At 40.8% G+C, this 23,839-nt stretch overlaps 1 protein-coding gene and 1 long non-coding RNA gene across 3 annotated transcripts in view; one reads left to right on the forward strand and one right to left on the reverse strand.

The window, feature by feature from the left end:
• PHF11 (PHD finger protein 11) overlaps positions 1-22,375 on the forward strand; it is a 29,871-nt gene extending 7,496 nt beyond the window's left edge. Inside the window, exons 3-11 of one of the 2 annotated variants that reach the window (XM_045796836.2) lie at positions 4,267-4,374; positions 10,940-11,073; positions 15,154-15,197; positions 15,391-15,462; positions 17,136-17,191; positions 17,844-17,910; positions 18,524-18,655; positions 19,592-19,663; positions 21,547-22,375. In XM_045796836.2, coding sequence (XP_045652792.1) covers positions 4,267-4,374; positions 10,940-11,073; positions 15,154-15,197; positions 15,391-15,462; positions 17,136-17,191; positions 17,844-17,910; positions 18,524-18,655; positions 19,592-19,663; positions 21,547-21,728 — 867 coding nt within the window. In that variant the 3' untranslated portion in view covers positions 21,729-22,375. The remainder of the gene's footprint in view (positions 1-4,266; positions 4,375-10,939; positions 11,074-15,153; positions 15,198-15,390; positions 15,463-17,135; positions 17,192-17,843; positions 17,911-18,523; positions 18,656-19,591; positions 19,664-21,546) is intronic. The other variant, XM_087865155.1, reaches the window with a different exon arrangement.
• Positions 4,266-10,705, reverse strand: LOC148109371 (uncharacterized). Its single transcript, XR_015725962.1, has 2 exons — positions 9,894-10,705; positions 4,266-4,800 (listed from the first exon to the last, which is right to left on the reverse strand). It is a non-coding gene; the product is annotated as an uncharacterized LOC148109371 (long non-coding RNA).
• Positions 22,376-23,839: the final 1,464 nt, after the last annotated feature.

The following is a 23,839-nucleotide window of genomic DNA, read 5'->3' on the forward strand; positions in this document are numbered from 1 at the left end:
ATTGCACCCAGATTTGTAAAATCATACTGTATTTGCTTTACCTTGAGTTTTTTTTAAAGGAAAGAAAATACAGATAGTTAAGAGCTCTTTAATTCTCTCTGTTTCCCTCCTACCATCTCTCTCGAGATATATTGCCATCACATATTTGGTGTTTCTTATTATCTTGTGTTTTTGATTCTATGTTCCCACCATGTATATAAGTGCTTATAACAAGATATGATATTGTTTCACATGTTCTTGGACTTTGTAGAATTTCAAGCAAATTCTGTGGCTATTGAGATTTATCCATGTGATAAATTTAACTCTTAAGTCTTTAATTTCAAATGTTACAGAATTCCATTTTGTGACCGTAACTACTAAACTACTCTGGCGTGCTTAAACATTTAGGATTTTCCACTTTTTTTCATATAACTAACCAGCTGTCATGAACATCTTTATATAGGTCTCCTAATTCATGGGAGAATTTCTCTGGTGTAGGGCACATAGCTAAAACCAGAATTGCTGGGTACAGAGGGAGCGTTTTGCACCTCCCTGTATGGGCCACATTGCTCTCCAAAAGGAGGGCACCAAGTTTGACTTCCGCATTGTTTCAGAATTCTTTTCTCTTCTTCCTTGCCATATGAAATTTCATATGATATTATGAAATTTTAATTTTTTCCTCTCGGATGGATGTGAAATGGTCTCGTTTGCATTTCCGAGATTATTAGTGCGATTGTGCCTCATTTGGCTGTGCTTATGCATAGTTCTGTCTTTTGCTTCTGTGGCTTGTGCTCATAGACTGCATTTTGTCTTTAAGATATTGATTACGCTTACATGTATATATATGATTATGTAAATAGATTCTAATGCTTTATTATGTACATTGGCTTTTAATTTGTGGTGTTTCCTATCGGAGGCTTATAATGCAGTTAAATTCATCCTTATTTTCTTTTATAATTTGTAGGATTTTTCTCCTAAGAAACTCTTTCCTTTACTAAAGTTCTTTTTTCCACCCAAATTTTAAAATTTGGCTTTTCTCATTTAGTTTCTTAATCCAACTGGAATTTATTTGAACCACTCTGTAAAGTAGACATCTCCTTTTTTTTTATATGACTAACCACTTTTCCCAGCATTATTTATTGACTAATCTGTTCTTTTCTCATTGATTTATAGTGATAATAATGATAACTATCATTATTATTCAGTATTCTCCAGGCGTAAGGTAATGTTCTGGGAACTTAACCCTAAAAGGTAGGTATCATTATTATCCCCAAACTAAAGATGAAACAACTGAGGCACAGAGAAGTTAAGTCACTTGCCCAAGGTCACACAGCTGTAAGTGCCTGAGCCAGGATTCTTACCCAGGCTGCCTACTTCTAGAACCCTCTCTCTATTTATTTATTCAACAGAGATAGAGACAGCCAGCGAGAGAGGGAACACAAGCAGGGGAGTGGGAGAGGAAGAAGCAGGCTCATAGCAGAGGAGCCTGATGTGGGGCTCGATCCCTTAATGCCGGGATCACGCCCTGAGCTGAAGGCAGACGCTTAACCACTGTGCCACCCAGGTGTCCGTAGAACCCTCACTCTTAATCAAGTGTGCTAACAATGTAATATTTGCACATAGATCTGTTTCTGTCTCTATTCTGTTCCATTGGTCACTTTGTCTCTCCCTGACCTTGTACAACATTGTCTTAATTACTATAATTTTATGATAAGCCATGGCTATTTTTTGGTGCTTTGAATTTTGGGATCAGCTTACAAGGTTTCATACAAAATCCTGTTGGAATTTTAACTGGAATTCCATTGAATGTATAGATGAATTTGGGGAAAATGTTATGAGTATTTCTGTCCATTAACACAGTCTGTCTCCAGCAATTCATGTCTTCTTTTTTGAATTTCAGAAATGTTCAATAATTTTTTTTTCTGTAGAGGTCTAAAACTTTGGGTTAAGCTTTTTCCTGGATTTTTGTTTGTTTGTTTCATTACCTTTTCCTAATACCTTTTTAAAAAAAGTATAAAAAATATTGAAGTATAGTTGACACACAATGTTACGTGTTTCAGGTGTAAACATATTGAATAATTCTACTCTATACATCATGGTGTGCTCACTGTAAGGGTAGCCGTCTATTTCCATATAGTCCTTTTACAGTACCGTTGGCTATATTCCCTATGCTGAGCTTCTTATCCCTGTGACTTACTCATTCCATGACTAGAAGCCCATACCCCTCATTCCCCTTTACGTTTTTGCCTGTGCCCTCCCACCCTCCTCTCTGGCAACTTTTAAAACCAGTTTATTTTCTGTTTATGGGTCTGTTTCTGCTTTTTTATTCATTTATTTTTAGTTTCCACATATAAGTGAAATAGTATGGTATGTGTCTTTCTCTGCCTGACATTTCACTTAGCATGATACCCTCCAGGTCCATCCATGTTGTTGCAAATGGCAAGATACTATTCTTTTTTATGACTAATATTCCGTTGTGTGTGTATATATATACACATGTGTGTGTGTGTGTGTGTGTGTGTGTTTGTGTGTGTGTGTATTACACACCTTCTTTATCCATTCATCTACCAATGGATGCTTAGGTTGCTTCCATATCTTGGCTCTTATAAATAATGCTGCAGTAAACATAGGGGTAAGCGTATCTTTTCAAATTAGTGTTTTCATTTTCTTTGGGTAAATACCCAGTAGGGGAATTACTGGATCGTATGGTATTTCTATTTTTAGTTGTTTGAGGAAACTTCGTATTGTTTTCCACAGTGGCTCTGCAATTTACATTCCCACCAACAGTGCACAAGAGTTCCTTTCTCTCCACATCCTCACCAACACTTGTTATTTCTTGTCTTTTGGATACTAGCTATTCTCACAGGTGTGAAGTGATATCTCATTATGGTTTTGACTTACTTTTCCCTATGTTGAGTTATGCTGAGAATCTTTTCATGTGTCTCTTGGCCATCTATACATCTTTGGGTGAAGATATTTTTTCAGGTCTTCTGCTCATTTTTAATCAGATTATTTGTGGTTTTTTTTATCATTGAGTCATAGTTCTTTATCTATTTGAGATATTAACTCCTTATCAGATATGTCATTTGCAATATCTTCTCCCATTCAGTAGGTTGCCTTTTCATTTAGTTGATGGTTTCCTTTGCTGTGCAAAAGCTTTTTATTTTGGTGTGGTTCCAACAGTTAATTTTTGCTTTTGTGTCCCTTGCCTGAGGAGACAGATCTAGAAAAATGTTATGGCTGGTGTCTAAGAGATTACTGCCTATGTTTTCTTCTGGAAGTTTTATGGTTTCGGGTCTCACATTTAGGTCTTTAATCCATTTTGAGTTCGTTTTTGTGTATGGTATAAGAAAGTGGTCCAGTTTCATCCTTCTGCATGTGCATGTCTAGTTTTCCCTGCACCATTAATTGAAGAGAGTCTTTCCCCCAGTGTATATTCTTGCCTTCTTTGTTGAAGATTAGTTGGCCATAAAATCATGGGTTTATTTCTGGAGTTTCTATTCTGTTCCATTGATCTATATGTCTATTTTTGTGCTGTACCAGACTGTTTTGATTATTATCACTTTGTTGTATACCTTTAAATCTGAGATTGTGCTACTTCCAGTTTTGTTCTTCTTTCTCAAAGATTGCTTTGGCTATTTGGGGTCTTTTGTGGTTCCATACAAATTTCAGTATTATTTGTTCTAGTTCTGTGAAGAATGCTATTGGTATTTTGGTAGAGATTGCATTGAATCTGTAGATTGCTTTGTGATTGCACTGTGTAATGTTGATCTTTAAGTCAGAGATGGGTTGGATTCAGGTAACACATAGAAACTTAAGCCAACCTAAACATAAAAGTGGGTTTTTAATCAGACTGCAGGGGCATTTCATGGCTCCTGAAGACAGGCATGCAGGAAGGTCTTAGAACAGTAGCTAGGAAGCCATCAGGAAGCCCTCTTGTCCTCTCTATCCCTCGTTTCTGTATTCCTCTCTTTGCAGACTGGCTTGCTGTCTACCATGTGGCTCAGAGTCTGTTCCACTCTCTCAGGATAGGGAATCCAGTTGGCTCAGCTTCGGGTCAGGGCCCCAACCAGGTCAGGGTTATGCAGTATAAAACATGCCTGGGGATCGGGGCCACTTCCAAAAAAAAGCAGGGTGGCTTGTGATCTGCTTACATACCCCAAAGGTGGTCACCCTTATACCCCTAATCCATCTTCCACTCTTTGTGAGTACTTTGTGATTTTCTGGTCTGTAGTTTTCAACGGTAGTTTGTGCGTACCCTGAATTTTTTCTTTTCCCAATCTGTAGCTATATTCTTCAGCACTTGTGGAATGTGAGGATCACGATCCATGTAATCGAGATAGAAATTTTGATGTGGAATCAGTAAAGAAAGAAATCCAGAGAGGAAGGAAGCTGGTAAGTATAAATGATTTTATTAGTCGTACGAGAGGAACAGATATTGAAGGGGATGTTTCCAAAAGAAAGTCTACTTGATTGATAAACGAGGGATAGAGACACATCTTGGAGAACTGAAAGACATAGGACCTGTATTGGAAACTGAGATTCAACAGAACAATGCTTCATCAGCAAAGCCAGATATGAGTTAGAATGCTTTTGGCTATAAGTAGAAGGAATCCTCAACTCAAACTGGCTTTAACAAAAAAGATGCTCATTTTCTCACTTAGCCAGAGGGAAAGCTGGCTGCAGAGTTGGTTGATTTAGTGGCTTAATGGTGTCATCAAGAGCCCGTCGTCCTTTCTGTCATCCTGTCCACATCACTTCGTCCTCTTGTGGTCATAGGGTGGTCACAGACAACAACTGAAGTGTCAGTCTTATTCCTGTCTGGTAAAAGAAAAAGTTCATCCTCAAGCATTGAATAAAACCCCTTCTGAAAATTTAATTAGGCCACACCCATCTTCCTGCTCTAGTTGCTAAAGGTGGCCATAACTAACCAGGATCAACCCCCTTGGACCTGGATCAGCTCCCCTTGGGAAGATAGTGTGTGGAGTGGCTACCCTGTTGGTTCTGTTACAGTAGACTTCCTCTGTGAAAAGCCTTTGTGGCTTAGCAAGTGGTACAGCACGTGTGAGCACCTAATGCCCACCATGACAGTAAGGTTTATGATCTGGAACATTTATTTAGTCTTTACAAGGTGTACACATATTTGAGGGCAGTTTCTGCACAGCCTGATGTGCTTTGAGAAGGGTCAGCACAGGTCACTCAAGCAGTCAAGCACCTTAGTGCAGGTGGGGCCCAGGAAGCCTTTCCAGTTGGGGAGGAGAGAGGGTAACAAAGATGGGGAAGGAGGAATCTCAGGGAAAGGGAATAGGATGAGCAAAATTTTGGAAGGCAAGATAGACGTGGCATGTTCCTAAAACAATAGGCATATGACTGTGGCATCCTCTTTACTGACTTCATGGAATTCCGTGGGATAGACCAGAATGCATGAAACCATTCCTTGTTGTTAGGTAAGTTGACTCTGGTTTTTCACTATAACAACTAATGCCACAGTAAACATCTTTGTACACATATCCCGTGTACTTGTTTGAGCATTGCTGTAAAGCACATTCCTAGAAGTGAAATGGCTGAGTCAAAGAGAATTCCCTTAAAAATTTTGAAACATGAGGGGCACCTGGGTGGCTCAGTTGGTTAAGTGTCTGTCTTCACCTCAGGTCATGATCTCTAGGTCCTGGGATCAAGCCTGCATCAGGCTCTCTGTTCAGTGGGGAGCCTGCTTCTCCCTCTCCCACTCCCCCCGCTTGTGTACGCTCTTGCTCTCTGTCAAATAAATAAGTAAAATCTCTAAAAAATAATAATAATAATTTGAAACATGCTAATAAACTGGCCCCAGAAAGGTGGTACCGTTTTGTACTTCTGTGGATGAAAGAACACTCTTCCCAGCCCTTGACAAAAATGAGTATCACGAATCTTGTTACTTTTCGTGTCTGACAGGAAGTATTACCTTGCATTTCCCCTCATCACTGGAGAGAGGTTGAACGTTAGTTCTTCTTAGGCATCTGCCTCCCTCCCAGCCCACCAAGCCCCAGCAGTTCTTCCATGATCCCTTTACAGTCAGTGACCCCACCTCATAGCCACTGTCCTGTGAACAGCCTGGACTCCCTCTCCACACCACCCGCACGCACATTTCCTTACTCACCTAGCAAACCCCCCCCCCCCGGTGAAATGCTCCTGTCTGTTGTCTGCATATGCTGAGTAGTACTGGCACTTGAACAGTTGAACAACTGGACAAAAACCCACAAATGTGTTGACTGATCTTAGATTCATGGCCACAAACCTCAAAAGGAACCTCAACATGTCACCCCCATCCTTTACTGTTTCATATCCTCTCATCTCTTTTTAAAACCTCTCCCCACCCCAACTGCTTATCCCCAAGTTGGTGACTATGCCTTATTATTTTTGATAGACTTTTTTTTAGAGCAGTTTTAGGTTCACACAACACTTCAGGGGAAAGTACAAAGATTTCACATACACTTCCCACCCGCACACATACACAGCCTTCTTTTTATGAACATCCCCCATCACAGTGGTGCGTTGTTACAACTGATGAACCTACATTGGCACATCATTAAAACACCCGAAGTCCATAGTTTACATTAGGGTTCATCTTGGTGGTATACATATATTTGTCTGATTTCTACTGAGAAATGGAAGCCATTAGCCAAGAACTCCTACTATCCAAACCACTGCCCATCCACTTCTGTCTCCAGACTCTGGGACCTCCCTCTTGTCAGTCAGTCCTCCACTTAGACTTTGGAGTCATCACCTGCTCCTTCTTAAGGATTAGGCTCTTGCATTTCCCTTTATCCCATTCACATCTGTAGTCCCCCTTGTACCTGATTATTTCCTTCAGCATATATCCATGATCAACTGATCATGTCATCTTAAATCCTCCTTTGTACACAAAAAACCTGGTCAATTACAATGTCACTTCTGTCTTTAGCTGACCTTTCGGCAGTATTCATCATATAGGTGTCCGTGCTCTGCATCTTGAACTTTCTTCCTTTGACTTCCTGCATACACTCTGTTACTATGTCTCTTGCCTTCCTGGCTGCTTCTTCCCAGGCACCTTGGCAGTTTTTCCTTCTCTGCTAAACCTCTAAAGTGTGCAGTCCCCAAGGCTATCCTGGGCTCCTTCCTCCATCTGAACATCTTTCCTGTGTGACCTCTTCTAGTTCCCATGGCTTCAATTCCATACTTATGCCAGGGACTCTATACCTCCAGCCATGATAACCAACCTGACATATCTATATGAATATCTAATAGCATCTCATGTTAAACTGGACAGTGAACACAGTTCCAGCCCCTGCACACACATACATACACTCCATTCAAACCTGTTCACACCTCACCTCAATGAACCGTCCACCATTCATCCATCATCATCTTCTCATCAACCTCCCAGCCCAGCTCCTAGCCTATCAGCGTCACCCTGCAGACCCTCTGTCCTCCCCTTCTCTCTGTCACTAATCCCCTGCAGTAAAGTCATGGATCTCCCTTGGACACTTGATAAACGTCACTGATCTTTGTTCTGCATTCCCTCCTGCCCTCCCTACCCCAGCCCATTCTCCACACAGCCACAATAATGTCTTTAAAATACTAATCACGGGGCACCTGGGTGGCACAGTCGTTAAGCGTCTGCCTTTGGCTCAGGGCGTGATCCCAGAGTCCTGGGATCGAGCCTCACATCAGGCTTCTCTGCTAAGAGCCTGCTTCTTCCTCTCCCGCTCCCCCTGCTTGTGTTTACTCTCTCGCTGGCTGTCTCTCTCTGTCAAATAAATAAATAAAATATTTTTTTAAAAAATTAAAATAAATAAAATACTGATCACTTGGGGCCCCTGAGTGGCTCAATCCGTTGAGCATCTGACTCTTTATTTCACTCAGGTCGTGATCTCAGGGTCATGAGATTGCGCTCCAAGCTGGGCTCTGGGGCTCTGTGCTCCGTGCTCAGCACTGTATCTGCTTGGGATTCTTTCCTTCTCCCTCCCCTCTGTCCCTCCCTCAGCTCATTCTCTCTCTCTTTCTCTCCATCCCTCCTTTCCTCCCTCCCGCCCGCCCGCCAATAAATAAATAAATAAAATCTTTTTTTAAAAAATAAAATACTGATCACTTTATGTTCCCATTGTACGAAGACAAAATCCCAGCTCCTTAGTCTGGTTTGTAACCCCTACGTGACTCAGCCTTTACTTACTCCTTGGATCTTACCTCTGACTCTTCCCCTACCCTCATCTCTGCTCCATCAACATCAGACCACCCCTCTTGTCCTTCCAGTAAGCTAGCCAACAGGAGGCTCATTTTTGCCACAAGAATATAAAACCTTCTGCCTAGAATATCCTTTCCGCTGCTTTTTGCCTGCTGGCAACTCTCATTATTCAAATCTAAACTTCTGTATCACCTCCTCAGAGAAGCCTTAACTGACCCCCAATCTGAAACAGGGACCCAGTGACAATACCTTATTTTAATTCTTATGAAACATGTATCACTGTGTTTCTTTAAGATAATTCATATATTTTTATTAGCTCATTCTTTGTACTAATTAAGCACTTGGTAAATATTGATATCGATAGTCTTATTGCTATGATTACTAGAGCCATTCTTATTTATGTTAAAATTGAAATTTATGTTCATTAAAAGACATAATTAAAGAGAGTGAAGAAACGAAACACAGACTGGGAAAAGATATTTACAACACATGTATCACTATGTTTTTAAGTTTGCTTTATGTGATCATGGTCTCTCTCTCTCCGCTAGAATGTTAACTTCACAAGGGCAGGACCCTGTCCCCTGCTGTTTCCCTCTACCCTAGAACAGTGCCTGCCATATCACAGTTACTCAGTAGTCTTTCAGGGAATGAAATTTTATTAACCATTTGTATTTCTTCTGTGATTTGCCTGTTTTCATTTTTCTCTGAGTTTATCAGTCTTAACCCTTTACTAAATATGCAGCAAACATTTTTCTTTTTTTATTGATACAGTTGACACATAATATTAGTTTCAGGCATACAACACAGTGATTTGACCTGTGTATACATTACGAAATGATCACCACAATAAGCCCAGTTACCATCCGTCACCATATTCCTGTATCATTGACTATATTCTCTATGCTCTGCATTATGTCCCTGTGATTTATATTTTTAGTAACAGAAAGTTCATACCTCTTAATCCCCTTCACCTCTTTTGCCTACCAGTTTGTTCTTTGCATTAATGAGTCGGTTTCTGTTTTCAAACATTTTCATTGTTTTTTTGGTAGCTATCACCATAAAAATGGAAGTTTAAATTTTTTATGTAGTCAGATTTGTCAGTCTTTTTCTCTATGGCTCCTGAATTTCCTTCCTTGCTTAGCCTTCCTGACCTTAACCCCATACATTTTTATTAACTTTAAAACTTTTTCTCAGAGCCTTAATCCATGTAGAATTTATTTGGGAATATATTGTGAGGTAGGGATGTAACTTTATTTTTTTCTACACATAAAGCCAGGTGGCCCCCCTCAAATTAAATGATCTTTCTTTGTGCTCTGATTTGAAATTCCACCTTTAGCATAATCTAATTTCTTATCCATATTTGAATTTTATATGTATGGTTGCTTATGCTGACTTTAGGATATTGTTTGAGCTATTTCCTGTTTGCAAGGTGGTTTCATTGTGCTTCCCCTTCATTCAGACAGAGCCTGCTGTAAATCAGATCAGCCTTGGGCATGCTTGGACTCCCCTAAACCAGTTAGATTGCTGTGGCCACATATTGTCCTAGCCATCTCTACACCACCTTCAATAATATAAAATACCACATCAGTTGACTAATATAGAAAAGCAAGAGATCAAATAAATTGAACTTAGAAAAAATTTGCTATTCAGGGTTTTGTTTTTTAATTTTAAATTTTTGGCCCTACTACATAGACTCCAGAGAGGTTTCACTTACTTTATCTCACGTTGTCCTCAGTAAAACTATGAGACAGGCAGTGTTGTCCCCAGGGAGGGATCTGGGTCTAAGAGAGGGAGAGAATGCTGGGTCACACAGCTCTCCGTGGCACCATCGGCCACCCTCGCCACAGGCCCCAGTGTCCCTAACAGGACCCCTTACCTAGTGCGGGACAGATCTCTTTTTAGAAATCTCTTGTAAAAAGAGAAAGGTTTTGTTTGTTTAAAAACAAAAAGGGCTTTCTGCTTTTAATCAGATCATTACAGGTCAGTGCCAACCACGTACTTTACTTAGCAGAGGTTTTGCTGAAATTTCAAACTGAGCAGCCAGATGTAAATACCTAACATTTGTGGCTGAGGACATTAGGGCTGCTGACTTAAAAATAACATTTAATGACGTCTTTTAGTGAAGAGAAGGGCCATATGCACCCCAATGTTCATAGCTGCAATGTCCACAATAGCTAACTTGTGGAAGGAGCCGAGATGCCCTTCAACAGATGACTGGATTAAGAAGTTGTGGTCCATATATACAATGGAATATTACTCAGCTATCAGAAAGAACGAGTTCTCAACATTTGCTACAACATGGACAGCGCTGGAGGAGATAATGCTAAGTGAAATAAGTCAAGCAGAGAAAGACAACTATCATATGATTTCTCTCATCTATGGAACATAAGAACTAGGATGATCGGTAGGGGAAGAAAGGGATAAAGAAAGGGGGGGTAATCAGAAGGGGGAATGAAACATGAGAGACTATGGACTATGAGAAACAAACTGAGGACTTCAGAGGGGAGGGGGGTGGGGGAATGGGATAGACCGGTGATGGGTAGTAAGGAGGGCACGTATTGCATGGTGCACTGGGTGTTATACACAACTAATGAATCATCGAGCCTTACATCGGAAACCGGGGATGTACTGTATGGTGACTAACATAATATAATAAAAAATCATTTAAAAAAAAAAACATTTAATGACGTCTTTAACTTTAAATTTTAACAAAGATTATGAAAAACAGGTGCTTACTCAGTAAAATTTATTCTTCTGTAGAAATGCGCATTTTGTAATCAAAGAGGAGCCACGGTGGGATGTGACTTAAAAGCCTGTAGCAAGAGTTACCACTTTTTCTGTGCCAAGAATGACCACGCAGTTCTACAAACTGATGGATCTCGAGGAATTTATAAGTATGTATAATTAAACAGTTTTAAAGCTACATTTGGGGAAATGGAATAAGGAATGGTTAGATTAAGACAAAGAGGGTTTTTTGGTTTTGTTTTTTTTTTTAAAGATTTTATTTATTTGACAGAGAGTACAAGCAGGGGGAGCGGCAGGCAGAGGGAGAGGGAGAAGCAGGCTCCCCATCGAGCAGGGAGCCCGATGCGCAGGGCTCCATCCCGGGACCCTGAGATCATGACCTGAGGTGAAGGCAAATAATTAACCAACTGAGCCACTCAGGCGTCCCAAGACGAAGAGATTTTTTTTTTTTTTAAAGATTTTATTTATTTGACAGAGAGAGAGACAGCCAGTGGGAGAGGAAACAAGCAGGGAGAGTGGGAGAGGAAGAAGCAGGCTCCCAGCAGAGGAGCCTGACGTGGGGCTCGATCCCAGAACGCCAGGATCACGCCCTGAGCCAAAGGCAGACGTTTAATGACTGAGCCACCCAGGCGCCCTGAAGACGAAGAGATTTTTTTAAAAAGATTTTTGTTTATTTATTTGAGAGCAAGGAAGCGGGGTGGGGGGGGAGCAGACTCCCCACTGAGCAGAGAGCTGGACCGATGTGGGGCTCGATCCCAGAACCCTGGGATCATGACCTGAGTAGATGCTTAACCAACTAAGCCACCCAGCACCCCCACAAAGAGATTTTTAAAGATAATTTTATGCAAATGGTTTCCAAGTAAGAACGTGGTTTGGGGGATGCTCCGTTGGGAACCTGATTTCAGAGTACCTTCCCTCAATATCATAGAAAGAAAATAGCAGAGTTGGTTCTGGTTTTAATCTTCCTGCATGCCTTCTTTCCCTGGTTGCCATACTTGTGTGAGTGACCTAATGGGTGGTCACAGGACCTAGAACCAGGTCACTGTTGCTCTCTTGTGCAAACAGGAGGCTTCTTAGCCGCAAGTCCATGGTTCATCCATCTTGTCTGCTGAATGAATGTTTTTTTCCCCACCACTCTCACCACTGTCTTACCTATAAAGAGCTTTTAAAAATGATAAACTGTGAAGCAAATATACTAATCAGTCATTAAGTTCTTGAAGAAATTAATCCTGTTTGAATTGCCTTTGGCTTTTAAATCTTAATTCCCTTCTTTCAATAATTCTTTAATGTTAATTTTGACCCAGTAAGGCATATTTCAAGTCCAATAGAATTGTATTTGTTTTATCCAGGAAGAAACTTATCTTCCTTTTGATGAAAGATTGCATTCAGTTAAATAATTAGACAGTTTAATCAGATGAAATCAGAAAGCCAGTTGTTAACTGAATTGATTCAGGTCATGTTCAGTTTTTTGGTATGTGGATGCAGTCTAAAACATGTCATATTGGGGCGCCTAGGTGGCTCAGTCAGTTGAGCGTCTGCCTTCATGATCTCAGGGTCCTGGGTTCAAGCGCCACATTGGTGCTTCTCTCTCTCCCTGTGCCTCTCCCCTTTGCTGTGCTCTTTGTCAAATAAATAAATCTTAAAAAAAAAAACATGTCATATAAAGTTAAAAAGATTTCTAGAAGTTTTGGCCTTTTTTAAAGTTATGAAATGGAATAAAAAAGAAAATGATGGACTGAAGTTGAAGAGCCAGGCAGATACTTCTCACTTCTTTGGGGCATGTGCATACATTCTGATGGAATATTTTATTTTATTTTATTTTATTTTATTTTTTTTTTTTTTTAAGATTTTATTTATTTATGTGACAGAGAGACAGCCAGCGAGAGAGGGAACACAGCAGGGGGAGTGGGAGAGGAAGAAGCAGGCTCACAGCAGAGGAGCCCGATGTGGGACTCGATCCCAGCAGGCCAGGATCACGCCCTGAGCCGAAGGCAGACGCTTTAATGACTGCGCTACCCAGGCGCCCCTGATGGAATATTTTAAATTTCAGTGAAATAATATTTTCATTCACAATATTCTGAATGAGAGCATTATCTTTTTAATATGATTTTTGTGAGATCCTAAATATTTTATTTTATTTTAAAGATTTTATTTATTTATTTGACAGAGATAGAGACAGCCAGCGAGAGAGGGTACACAAGCAGGGGGAGTGGGAGAGGAAGAAGCAGGCCCCCAGCGGAGGAGCCTGATGTGGGGCTCGATCCCATTACGCCGGGATCACGCCCTGAGCCGAAGGCAGACGCTTAACCGCTGTGCCACCCAGGCGCCCCAGATCCTAAATATTTTAAAATTGCATTTGGAGGCTAGAATTTTCCCCCTTTGGGCACACACCCCCAATTTCATCAAAGTGTTTCAGGTACTACGTTGTTTTATTTTATCTAATAATCCCTTACTTTGTGCCAGAAATACTTCCAAGTACTTTACAAATGTTAACACATATAATCCTCATAACAACCCAGTGAGGTAGATATTATTATCCCTCTTTACAGATTCAGACACTGAGGCCCTGAGACTTAGTCATTTGTCCCCAGGTCACACAGCTGGTGAGTGGCAGAGCTGGGCTTTAGAGCTCTGGAGTTCTTGCTCTTCACCACCATATCCTCTTCAGGCTTAGGGGCCTATATTCTAAAACAATATGGGCAAGCCTATTATTAAAAGAAATTTGCTAAATAATTTTATATCTGATTTTGAGCAAGTTCCATAGGTATTGTATTGCTTGAGACTAGAAAGGAATGTGTAAATCGTTAATTTTGTATCATACTTTTTATATTTGATTTTCTCAGAAGCACATAGATTGTATTATCCTCACTTTTTTTTAATCTTCCCAAAGAGCTCATTTTATTTTGACTTCCATAATGACCTCAAACACCCACTAGACATACTGTTATTAGCAGAGCTATAAGACTGAACAAAAAGGAGTCAATTCCTGCTATATTTTAAAGTTTGCAAAAATACTGGTCTTGTGTTAGTAGAACCAATGAATAGAGACTCAATGAAATAATCATTTTTGTCATAATATCAGGTGAACTTCTATGCACTTTTTAATTGAATTTAAATATTCAGTTGTTAGAGTGCCTGTCATACACAAAGTATCTTGCTAGGTGCAGTGAGAATATAAAGAGGAACAGGACATGGGCTAAATCTCAGAGAACCTAGCACCTTTTGGAAGGACCAGAGAGGCCAGAACCCATAGAAGCACATGGCATGACGGGAGCAGGAGGGGGTTCGCATGAAACTGACTTGGCCTTGAGTTGGTAACTGTTGAAACTGAGTGATGAGTAGGGGCCCATGGGGCTCACCATCTCTCCTCCACTTTTAGATATGTTTGAAATTTTCCATAATAAAAAAAATGTTAAGTGCCTGGCGAACGAATGTGCTTAGATACTGGAATCCAAAGGGTGAGGAGATTAATTTTGCTTGGAGCAGGGGATGGGTTGCCAGGAAGACTGCATGTAAGAGGTGGAAATTGGTGTAAGACAGGAAGAATTCATACGTTCCCATAGGCAAGAGGGAGCCTGCCTCCCGAGGGTCAGCACCCTAAGGAAAGGAGACGTACCTGGGGGCTGAGAAGGATAGAGCCTGGGGAAGAAATGGGGCCTGTGCAGCTCCTCAAAATTTACTCATTCCATTTCTTCTTCATAGCCTGCAAGGCTGCTTCCTTCTCTTCCAGGGCATTGATCCGTTCTAGATTCATAGTTCAACTCTCAAGTCAGGGGGAGATAGCTGTTGAGTTAGAAAACTACTTTCCCAAAAATTCATGCATGCAATTTTGTGCTATTTATTGTTGAAAATCAGCAGAACTTGGTGTAGTCAGGTGAAAATTTGTCTTAGATGTTAGATCTTTAGATAGCTTTCTTTATACAGTAAAATCCCACTGACCACCATATGAGTTACTTACCATTGTTCAAAATGTTTCACACGCACGCCTTCAGAGAGCGTACCAGCTTGAGGGCTGAGAGCACAAAAGGCATCTGACAGAGCCTCCGTCCGCATTTGATGAGGGTCAGTAACTTACACAGGTTTGGACAGCATTTTTCTTTTACAAATATTTAGGGTAAAGCCATCATGAAAAATAGGTTAGTTCCTTTTTAAATCATAAGAAAATAGGTATAATATTTAAAAAGTGTAAGTAAAAATATTTAACAATTCTTTGAAATTGCATGTTTCAGAGTGTTTTGCAAACAACATGCTCCATTGAACAACGCTTATAATGGTAAGTCTCTAAAATTTAGCACTGTGGGTTTAAAGAAAGGTATACATTTAGGTAAGACATGGAATATCCTGATTACTAGCCTCACTGAATTAAATACAAATATTTGAGTTAAATTTTTACGTACTTATAAAATTGCCATTTTCTTTGTGCAGCGTGCATATAATAGGACTAACTTTTCTTCTTTTCAAACTAGACCTACTCCAAGGGAAGTCTCTGTCTGGTACCTTCCATCCTCACTACAATCAGAGGGCCAAACGAGGACGTGGTAAAAACCTTTTGACTTTTGTAACTGCTTCTCTTCTAAAAGAATATCAGCATTTCCAGTAGATAAAACTGAAAAATGGCTGCACATTCCCTAAAATGTCCTAAGAATGCATGATTAGCATTTCAGTTTTAATTAAGGAAAACTGGGCCCTGGCTAACTGGAGTTATGGGATGTACATTCACTCGTGAATGGCCTCTGTATTCGCCTGAATAGCAGTGTCTCACCAGCACTAAATCTGGAATGCTCACTGTGGACCAGACTTAGGACCTCTTTGGAAAAGGTTTAGTGCCACGTCGTGCCAGTTGCATTTTTTGGTGGTAAACAACAGTCTCTAAACAGTATTGCTACCCTTATTTTTCAGTCAATACCCTTTTATCAGGAATTATTATAAAAAATATAGCTATAATCAGTGTTTACTGATAGGGAAAGGTAACAATGTAGTTATTTTGGGGGGGAGGAAGCATGCACATGAGCTGGGGGAGGGGCAGAGGGAGAGAGAGAATCTCAAGCAGACTCCACACTTAGCATGAAGCCGGACAAGGGGCTCAATCTCTTGACTAGAGCCAAGAGTCAGACACTCCACTGAGCTACCCAAGCACCCCAATATTTTAAATTAAAAATTTTTTTACACAGACACAACACAGTTGTGAATCCTCTCCCCAGAAGAAACTATCAGTTTCATCTGGATTCTTCTAAAAATTTCCTATACAAACATACCTACTGCTGTATTTTGTTTTCATTCAGACATCCTTCCATATCTGTACAAATCAAATTTTTGAAAGACTGCATATTCCATTGTGTGTATTATTCAGTTGTATAGGTGAATTACAACTGAACTAGTCTCTGCATGATGGGCCCTGAGGTTATTTCCATTTTTTTTTTTTTTAAGATTTTATTTATTTGACAGAGATAGACACAGCCAGCGAGAGAGGGAACACAAGCAGGGGGAGTTGGAGAGGAAGAAGCAGGCTCATAGCAGAGGAGCCTGATGTGGGGCTCGATCCCATAACGCCGGGATCACACCCTGAGCCGAAGGCGGACGCTTAACCGCTGTGCCACCCAGGCGCCCCCCCATTTTTTTTTCTATCACATTAAATAGTGTAGTTAACATTTTTCCCCATTCATCTTTGTACCTTTATGCAACTGTACCATTTGGAAAACTTCGTGTAGATAACTGGGTCAAAAAGTATGAACAATGAAACTGGTACCAACTGGCTAATTCTCTTCCAAAGAGGCTGCACCAGCAGTACACAATTACCCCAGTCCTTGCAAACAAACATTATGTATTAAACACCTTCATCTGCGTCAGTCTGATGGGTGGGAAATTCATTATTTTGCATATCTTATGAGTAAAATTGAGTGTATTCCCCTATCTTTTGATCTGTGTATCTGTTTTCCTGTGACCCAGTCTGTTTTTCTATTTAATGAACTCTTCTTAGAGGGTTCCCCATTTGCCTATTTTTCTACTCATCTTTTTTATATTGATTTATAAGATTTTTATTTTTGAAAATTTGTGCTTTATCATATGTGTTGCATTTAGTGTAAGTTTGCTGTATCTTTTGACTTTTTAATAACTTTTAGTATGTAAGAGTTTTCTATTTTATGTAGGCAAGCATCAGTCTTTTCCTTTATGGATTCTGGTTTCTACATGATTTGTATTTTCAACTTTTCAGGAGTGAAAAGAAAAAGAGGAAGGAAGAAACGTCTCTCAACAGACATTCATGTACAGGTAATCTGACTTCATTTTATTATAGCTTTCAGTTTCTTCACACAGTTTCTTCCTAATTTTAACCAAATATCCGGTGAAATGGTAACAGAACCATGATGAGATGACTATAAAAGCTGGATGTGTTGGGTATCCCAGCACATGACTTTCAGGAGGTGATAGTCCCATGGCTCCTATAACACATGTCCTGTACCACATCAGTGAAAGTATCTGAGCCCACAGTGTGCTTATGGTCTTAAAATGGGCAGAGGTGCAGTAAAGCATCCTTACCTAACCAAGTATTTCTTAGCTGCATGACCCACACTTGACCTCATTTGTGACTTTCGTCATTTTCTGTATTACTATTATGTGCAAAGTGTATGAAGCATTTTGGGGATTTGAAACCATTTTCCATACATTCACTCATATGAGCTAAATTAATATGAGCCAGCAACCTTCACCTCTTGCTGTTTATACAAGAGGAGCTTGCAATACCTCTGGATGTTTTGTTATACAAAAATAATTTGATGTTTACATGTGAACTACTGATGAATATGGGGCATGATTTTCACCACAGGCATATCATTGAATTGTATGCAACTAAGGACTGGTTTTCATTTTACACATTAAATGTCGATGGTGAATCAATGTAATCTTGATTTTTCTCTCCCTCTAGCCACCTGAAATGTTGACATTAGATAGATTCGTAACACAAATGAAGGAAGAGGATGGCAGACACACAGGTTTGCTATAAATTTTGTATCAAATATGACCTACAGTACTTATAAAAATAACCCATTTATTTCAAAGTTGGTCTCCCACTTTATTCTTCTAGACTTAATGATAAAAGGTTTTTATTCTTACAATAACTATCCACTGTATCATAGTCCCAGCTCAAAGGTGGGGATGGTCTATTGTTCTTTGGTATTAAGAAAGAAAGGATACACTTCCTGGTCTAGAAGCCAGGGTTACCTGAGCTCAGAATCCAGTCCCATGCTACTACCTCTTGTACTGTGACCCCGGAAGCCGTCACTGTAGCTGTCAGGGAAACAGACATTCCATAGTAACACACAGTAACTGTGACAGAAAAAATGATGGGAGCTATTATCTCAGAGATTTGAAGCTAAATTTTAGAAAATTCTCTTGAATAGTCTAGGCAGAAAAGTTTTTATTTTCACTTTTTGTAACATTGTTTCAGTGAGGAAAACACGAGGTATGATGAAATTACAATTAAAAGACAGAGGTGCTGTATTTATTATCCTGCTGACTGCGCTCACCCACCTCTACGCAAGGTCTGAAGAAATGACCGTAAAGGGACATGAGAGCTGCCCTAAGATTTGTGTTTCTTGTTCTTAGATGCAACTGTGAAGATTGATTTTCTTAGGAAATGTAAGGAAGCGGGGCTTCTTAATGATTTATTTGAAGAAATTTTAGACAAACTTCATTTGATTCAGGAAAGACTCATGGGTGACACCGCTTCTGATTCAGGTACCGAAACATTTCTACATGTAGGGACTTCACGCAAACCTACTTGTAAAACAAAGCAAAAGTACACATTTTCTTTCTATGCAATGTCTTTTCCAGATCTCTAGTCTTTTATGCATCAACAGGATGTGGGATATTCACAAACTCATTAATTCAGTGAAAAGCAGCCTGGTGCCCTGCAAGCTGTGATGGGTGTTGCAGAAGCGGGTAGCTGAGTGTCCGCTCAGAACCACAGGCAGTCACACATCTGCCCCCTCACCGCTTGTTGCTAACATCGGAGAATGGCATCATGTTACAGTTTTGATTTGACTCAAATTCTGTTATGTCTTTTTTGATAATGTCAACTCAAAGTTTATAGAAGAAAAAATGGTTTGATGTTTCCCTTAGTTAATGTGACCCTGCATAAAGAGCTCTTAGAGTTCCATTTGTATATGGAGCCACTTAGCCTTCTTCGACCCTACACCGGGAGCTTAAAAACTTGATGATAAAGCAGTCTACAAGGAAAAGCTTGACAGTTTATATTGTAGGCACCAATATCAAGTAGGTGATTATTTGAAAGAGATTATTTTCTATAGGACAAAATCAAAAAGTGAAATTAAAAGCAAACTTCCAAAAAATTCATTCATTACATTCTTCCATTCATTTCCTCTTTACTTTAAGTACTTCTCAAACTTGAACATGCCCCTCAGAATCCCTGGAGGGCTTGTTAAAACACATCAGCAGGCCTCAGCCCTGGAGCTTCTGATTGGTAGAGGTGCCAGGCATCTGCATTCCCCCCGCCCAGTCCCCCGGGGACACTGCTGCTCCCGCAGACTGATACGGAAGTTGCACAGTGCTGGACTGTTCTGTGTACTTCTCCTTATTTGGGGTTAGTGTGTAAGGGGTTTCTGCCTATATCAATTATTTAAGTTAAAACTGAAAATGTTTTTCTCCCTACAGACTATGAAGAAATCGGGACTTCACTTTTTGACTGTAAATTGTTTGAAGACACATTTGTAAATTTTCAAGCAGGTATGAGTTATAACCGAGCAGCATAGTTTACAAATATTTATATATACTGAAGTAATATAATACTATTCAGGTGATAATCATTCTAAAAGAATGTACATCATCTTACTAAATGAAAAAGTCCACCATAAAGCAATACGAGCCCCCCCCACCCCACAATGCACCTGTATGGGAACAGTCGTTATCTGTAGGTGGCTGGACAGATTGTCCACATTTTCTACATATACACAAGACCTTAGTAATCAGAAAAAACTCGATTTTTTGTTTCTACTCTGGTTGCAAAATGGGAGGTTCGGGACTCAGCAGGAGCTGGGCTGTGGCAAGGCCATGACCACACTGCTGCTTGACTCCCTCTCACTTGATTTGATGTGTACAAATTTTAATTCTCCGAATATTAATCCTCAATCTAACCGGGGGAAGGAGGGTTGCAGTTCATTGATTCTAAAGACGAGCAAGAAAAAAAAAGACATTTTTGAAAAAGAAGCAAGCCTGGTGGGGGCAGAGACTTAGATGGTTGCTATTTTATAGAAAGATTTTGTTGAATCATTATATTGTACACCTGAAACTAATCTGACACTCACTGTATGTTAATAATACCTCAACCCTTTAGTGAGTAGGTCCTCCCACCATTAAGATGCTTTCGAAACCGGCTAAATTTCCACTTATAGGTGAGTCTGATCTGACTTCTGGACAGGCTGTGCACTGCACATCCCGGCCCGAGTGGGACACAGAACTGGGCGTGAACAGCTCCCCCTAAGCTGCACAACCGCAGTGTCCTCTCCATTCAGATTTTGTATTACATTCATTCTCGGACTGCTCACTGCTAGTGCGAGCATCCACATACTTTTTAACAGAATCCTTTAAAATCTTCTAAAAAGCCTTATTAGGGGACTTTGATCTGTGTTACTTTCATATAAAAGTCACATTTCCACTACGTGCACGGGTTAGTTGGGAGGATATACATTACAGTGTAGTACTTGGGGGATGTGGGGGCACCAAGAGGAGACACTATTTGGAATTGCATTAGAACCAACTTAAAAGGCCTAACTTGACATCCCTACTGAGACAGACTCTCTTACTTAATTTAATGTTGCTCAGTTCTAATGTTCCAGAAAGTTAACTACAGGTATTCTAGAGAAAGATTGTATGTGTGTGTTTTTAAATTCTTCAACTTTTAAGTTTCAAAAAATGACATTGTCACTGAGCAATACTGTTATTTATAAAGCCTTATTAATCTTCCTAAGTTTCCACATTAAAGGCCTTCCTATTTCTAAATAAAACCAAAAGCTTTTATGTAACGTTAAAAATTGGATGCATTTTTATGAAAGATTTGCCCTTATCCTTGATATTCTAAGCACAAGCTCTCCCCACTTATTATCTCTCAACAAAGGGGTACAGTGTAGCATGAAGGCTATACAGTCCCTACTTCTGACTTCTCAAAGATACACAAAAGGGACTAAAGATGTACTGACCAGCTTTATGTGATAAAAACTAGAATTCTATCCTGAATTAGAAGAGGAAGCAAAGACATAAAAGAATCATTTCCTGCTCACAAGGCCCTAGATTCTTCTGGCTCACAGAAGTGTGTATTATGCACTTCCAAGTGAAAGAGGCTAGAAATAGTATATTGTTGGGGTGCCTGGGTGGCGCAGTCGTTAAGCGTCTGCCTTCGGCTCAGGGCGTGTCCCGGCGTTCTGGGATCGAGCCCCACGTCAGGCTCCTCCGCTGGGAGCCTACTTCTTCCTCTCCCACTCCCCCTGCTTGTGTTCCCTCTCTTGCTGGCTGTCTCTATCTCTGTCAAATAAATAAATAAAATCATTAAAAAAAAGAAATAGTACATTGTTTATAAAACTACTAACCTGAAATTTCATTTCTTTTTATCATAGCAATACAGAAAAAAATCCATCAATATGAAGAAAGGCAGCAGCAACTGAAGGAAGAGATTGAGGTACTTCAGGACCTAAACCAAACCATGTACTCTCTTCAAGAAGATAGAGACGTGAGGTCAAGTTCTACTTCAGTGTCTTCTGTGTCTTCTAAGGATTACCATTTCCTAAACCAGGAATGAGGCTCAGGTGCAAGCAGGCTGCACACTGAAGACCTGACCTGTGGAAGCCAACATCTTTAGAACTAGGCCTCTCATGTCTCTCTGGACCTCAAACTTCAGTCCTCATCAACTCTTACCTGTTCTTGCCGATCCACCTTTCATTTGATCCTGCCTCCCTCTTATTCTCATCTCACTTCTGCTCTCCAATAAAATGTTTCTCAGATTCTACTTGAGTAAACTGGATCATACCTCCCATCTCTCCCACGCTCTGCACTGAAAATCCGCTGGCAGCTTCGTCCTGGTGCATTGCCTCCCACCCTTCCCTCACTCCAGGGATCTACGTTGATTCTAATAACACACAAGGTGCTCCTGGAAGTCAGTGCTCCCCAGGGCCTCTGCACATCTTGCTGTGAAGCCGTAACTCCTCTTTTACCTTTCTCTGTCTGTTCCTCCTGCAGATCTCATTATACCAGGTCTACCACCCATTCCATCGGAGTACTTTTCCTTCCCCTCACTTCCCAGTGTAATGCACTGCATCTTCCGTCACACCGGTAGGGTATAAGCTGAGGGCAAGACCTCACTCTTCCTGTGTTTTGCTCCCAGCACGTTCCCAGCACCCAGCATGCTCAATAAATGTTGAATAAATGCATAAAGTGTTCTTATTGAGACTCGTTCCAGCTCATCATTACAGATATAATAAATTTGAATATTTCTACTCCACTTGTACCAAATTTACCGGTTATCACAAAATCTGGTTTTTAAATTTCTTTTCAGCCGCTGTCACTACATGGGCATACATCTGCTTCAAAATAAACATTTAAATTTTAAAACAACTTGTTGAATAAGAACATCAGTGGAAATATGCAAGAACGAAAAACCAGGGGCGCTAGGGTGGCTCAGCTGGTTAAGCGGCTGACTCCTGGTTTCAGCTCAGGTCACGATCTCAGGGTTGTGAGATGGAGCCCCACGTCAGGCTCTGCTTGTCCCTCTCCCCGCTCGTTTTCTAAAATAAAATGTTAAAAACAGATTTGTCTCAACAGTACACAATCTGGATTTTTATGCACCATCACGTGTGATCCCTGAAAACCTCACATTCACATTTCTGATTTTTTACCACAGTACCCGGAGATTCGCAATAATGCTACATTTCAAAGCAAGTTTCATCCAAGTCCCCAGCACGGTGTCTGGCACGTAATAGTACTCAGAAACTACCCACTGAAGGAATATGGGATCGGTGAAAAAGAACATGCCCATTCCTGTTTTAATGGCAACCCTAGCTGAAATTATCATTACCCGAGGGACAAAATCTCAATCTAGTGGTTTTCAAATTCAGCTGCATATCAGAATCACCTGGGCATTTAAGTAACTACAGGATGGAGTCCAGGACGATGGTGGGGTAGAAAATGTCCCAAACTCGCCCTCCTCCCCTGTGGTAAGGCAACAACTACACATACTACAACTCACTCTGCAAAGCCCCTGAGGACAGGCAGAACAGGCCTTGCACAGCTAGACCTGGAGCGGCAGCCACATGAGGAGGGGTACAGACACAATCGGGAAGTAAACCCCAGGTGTGACACCCCACAAATGTTAGGGACATCGCGGGCACAAAGGAGTGAGGGTGTCAGGCCCTACGCTGGGCACCCCTGGCCCTGGGGATCCACATTGTGAAGGCTGGTTCCTAAAACATCTGGTTTTGAAAATCAGCAAGGCCTCCTTCTGGGAGCTTCATAAACCAGTGGGGCTGAACTCAGGGAGAGCGAGGGAGCTACTGGAAACGGAGTCTTGGCCCTTGAATAGCCAGCATGCTCAACAACAGCCCAAGACACAGCACAGACGCAGGAGTCTGAAAGGCACCTGGCATACAGGGAAAGATTCATTGACTAACTTGAGGATGTATGCCAGAGGGGCAGAGATCTGCAGACTTCTTTTGTTCTCTGGGAACAAAAGTGCTGGCTGATGCAATTTTTCTTGCCCCCCACCCTAGAGAACCAGAGGCTTTTGAGCCAGTTCTGACACTCTCCATCTACCCTGCAGCACCATGTGCCCTGTCCCTGCTCTCCCCTGAAAAACCAGCCCATGCAACCCACCTGCCCACAGGCACCGGCACTGCCACACCCAGTAGTGTGTTCACT

The sequence above is a fragment of the Ursus americanus genome, chromosome 10 (genome assembly GCF_024610735.1).
Source record: "Ursus americanus isolate L20-20 chromosome 10, mUrsAme1.1.p, whole genome shotgun sequence".
NCBI classification, from domain to species: Eukaryota; Metazoa; Chordata; class Mammalia; order Carnivora; family Ursidae; genus Ursus; species Ursus americanus.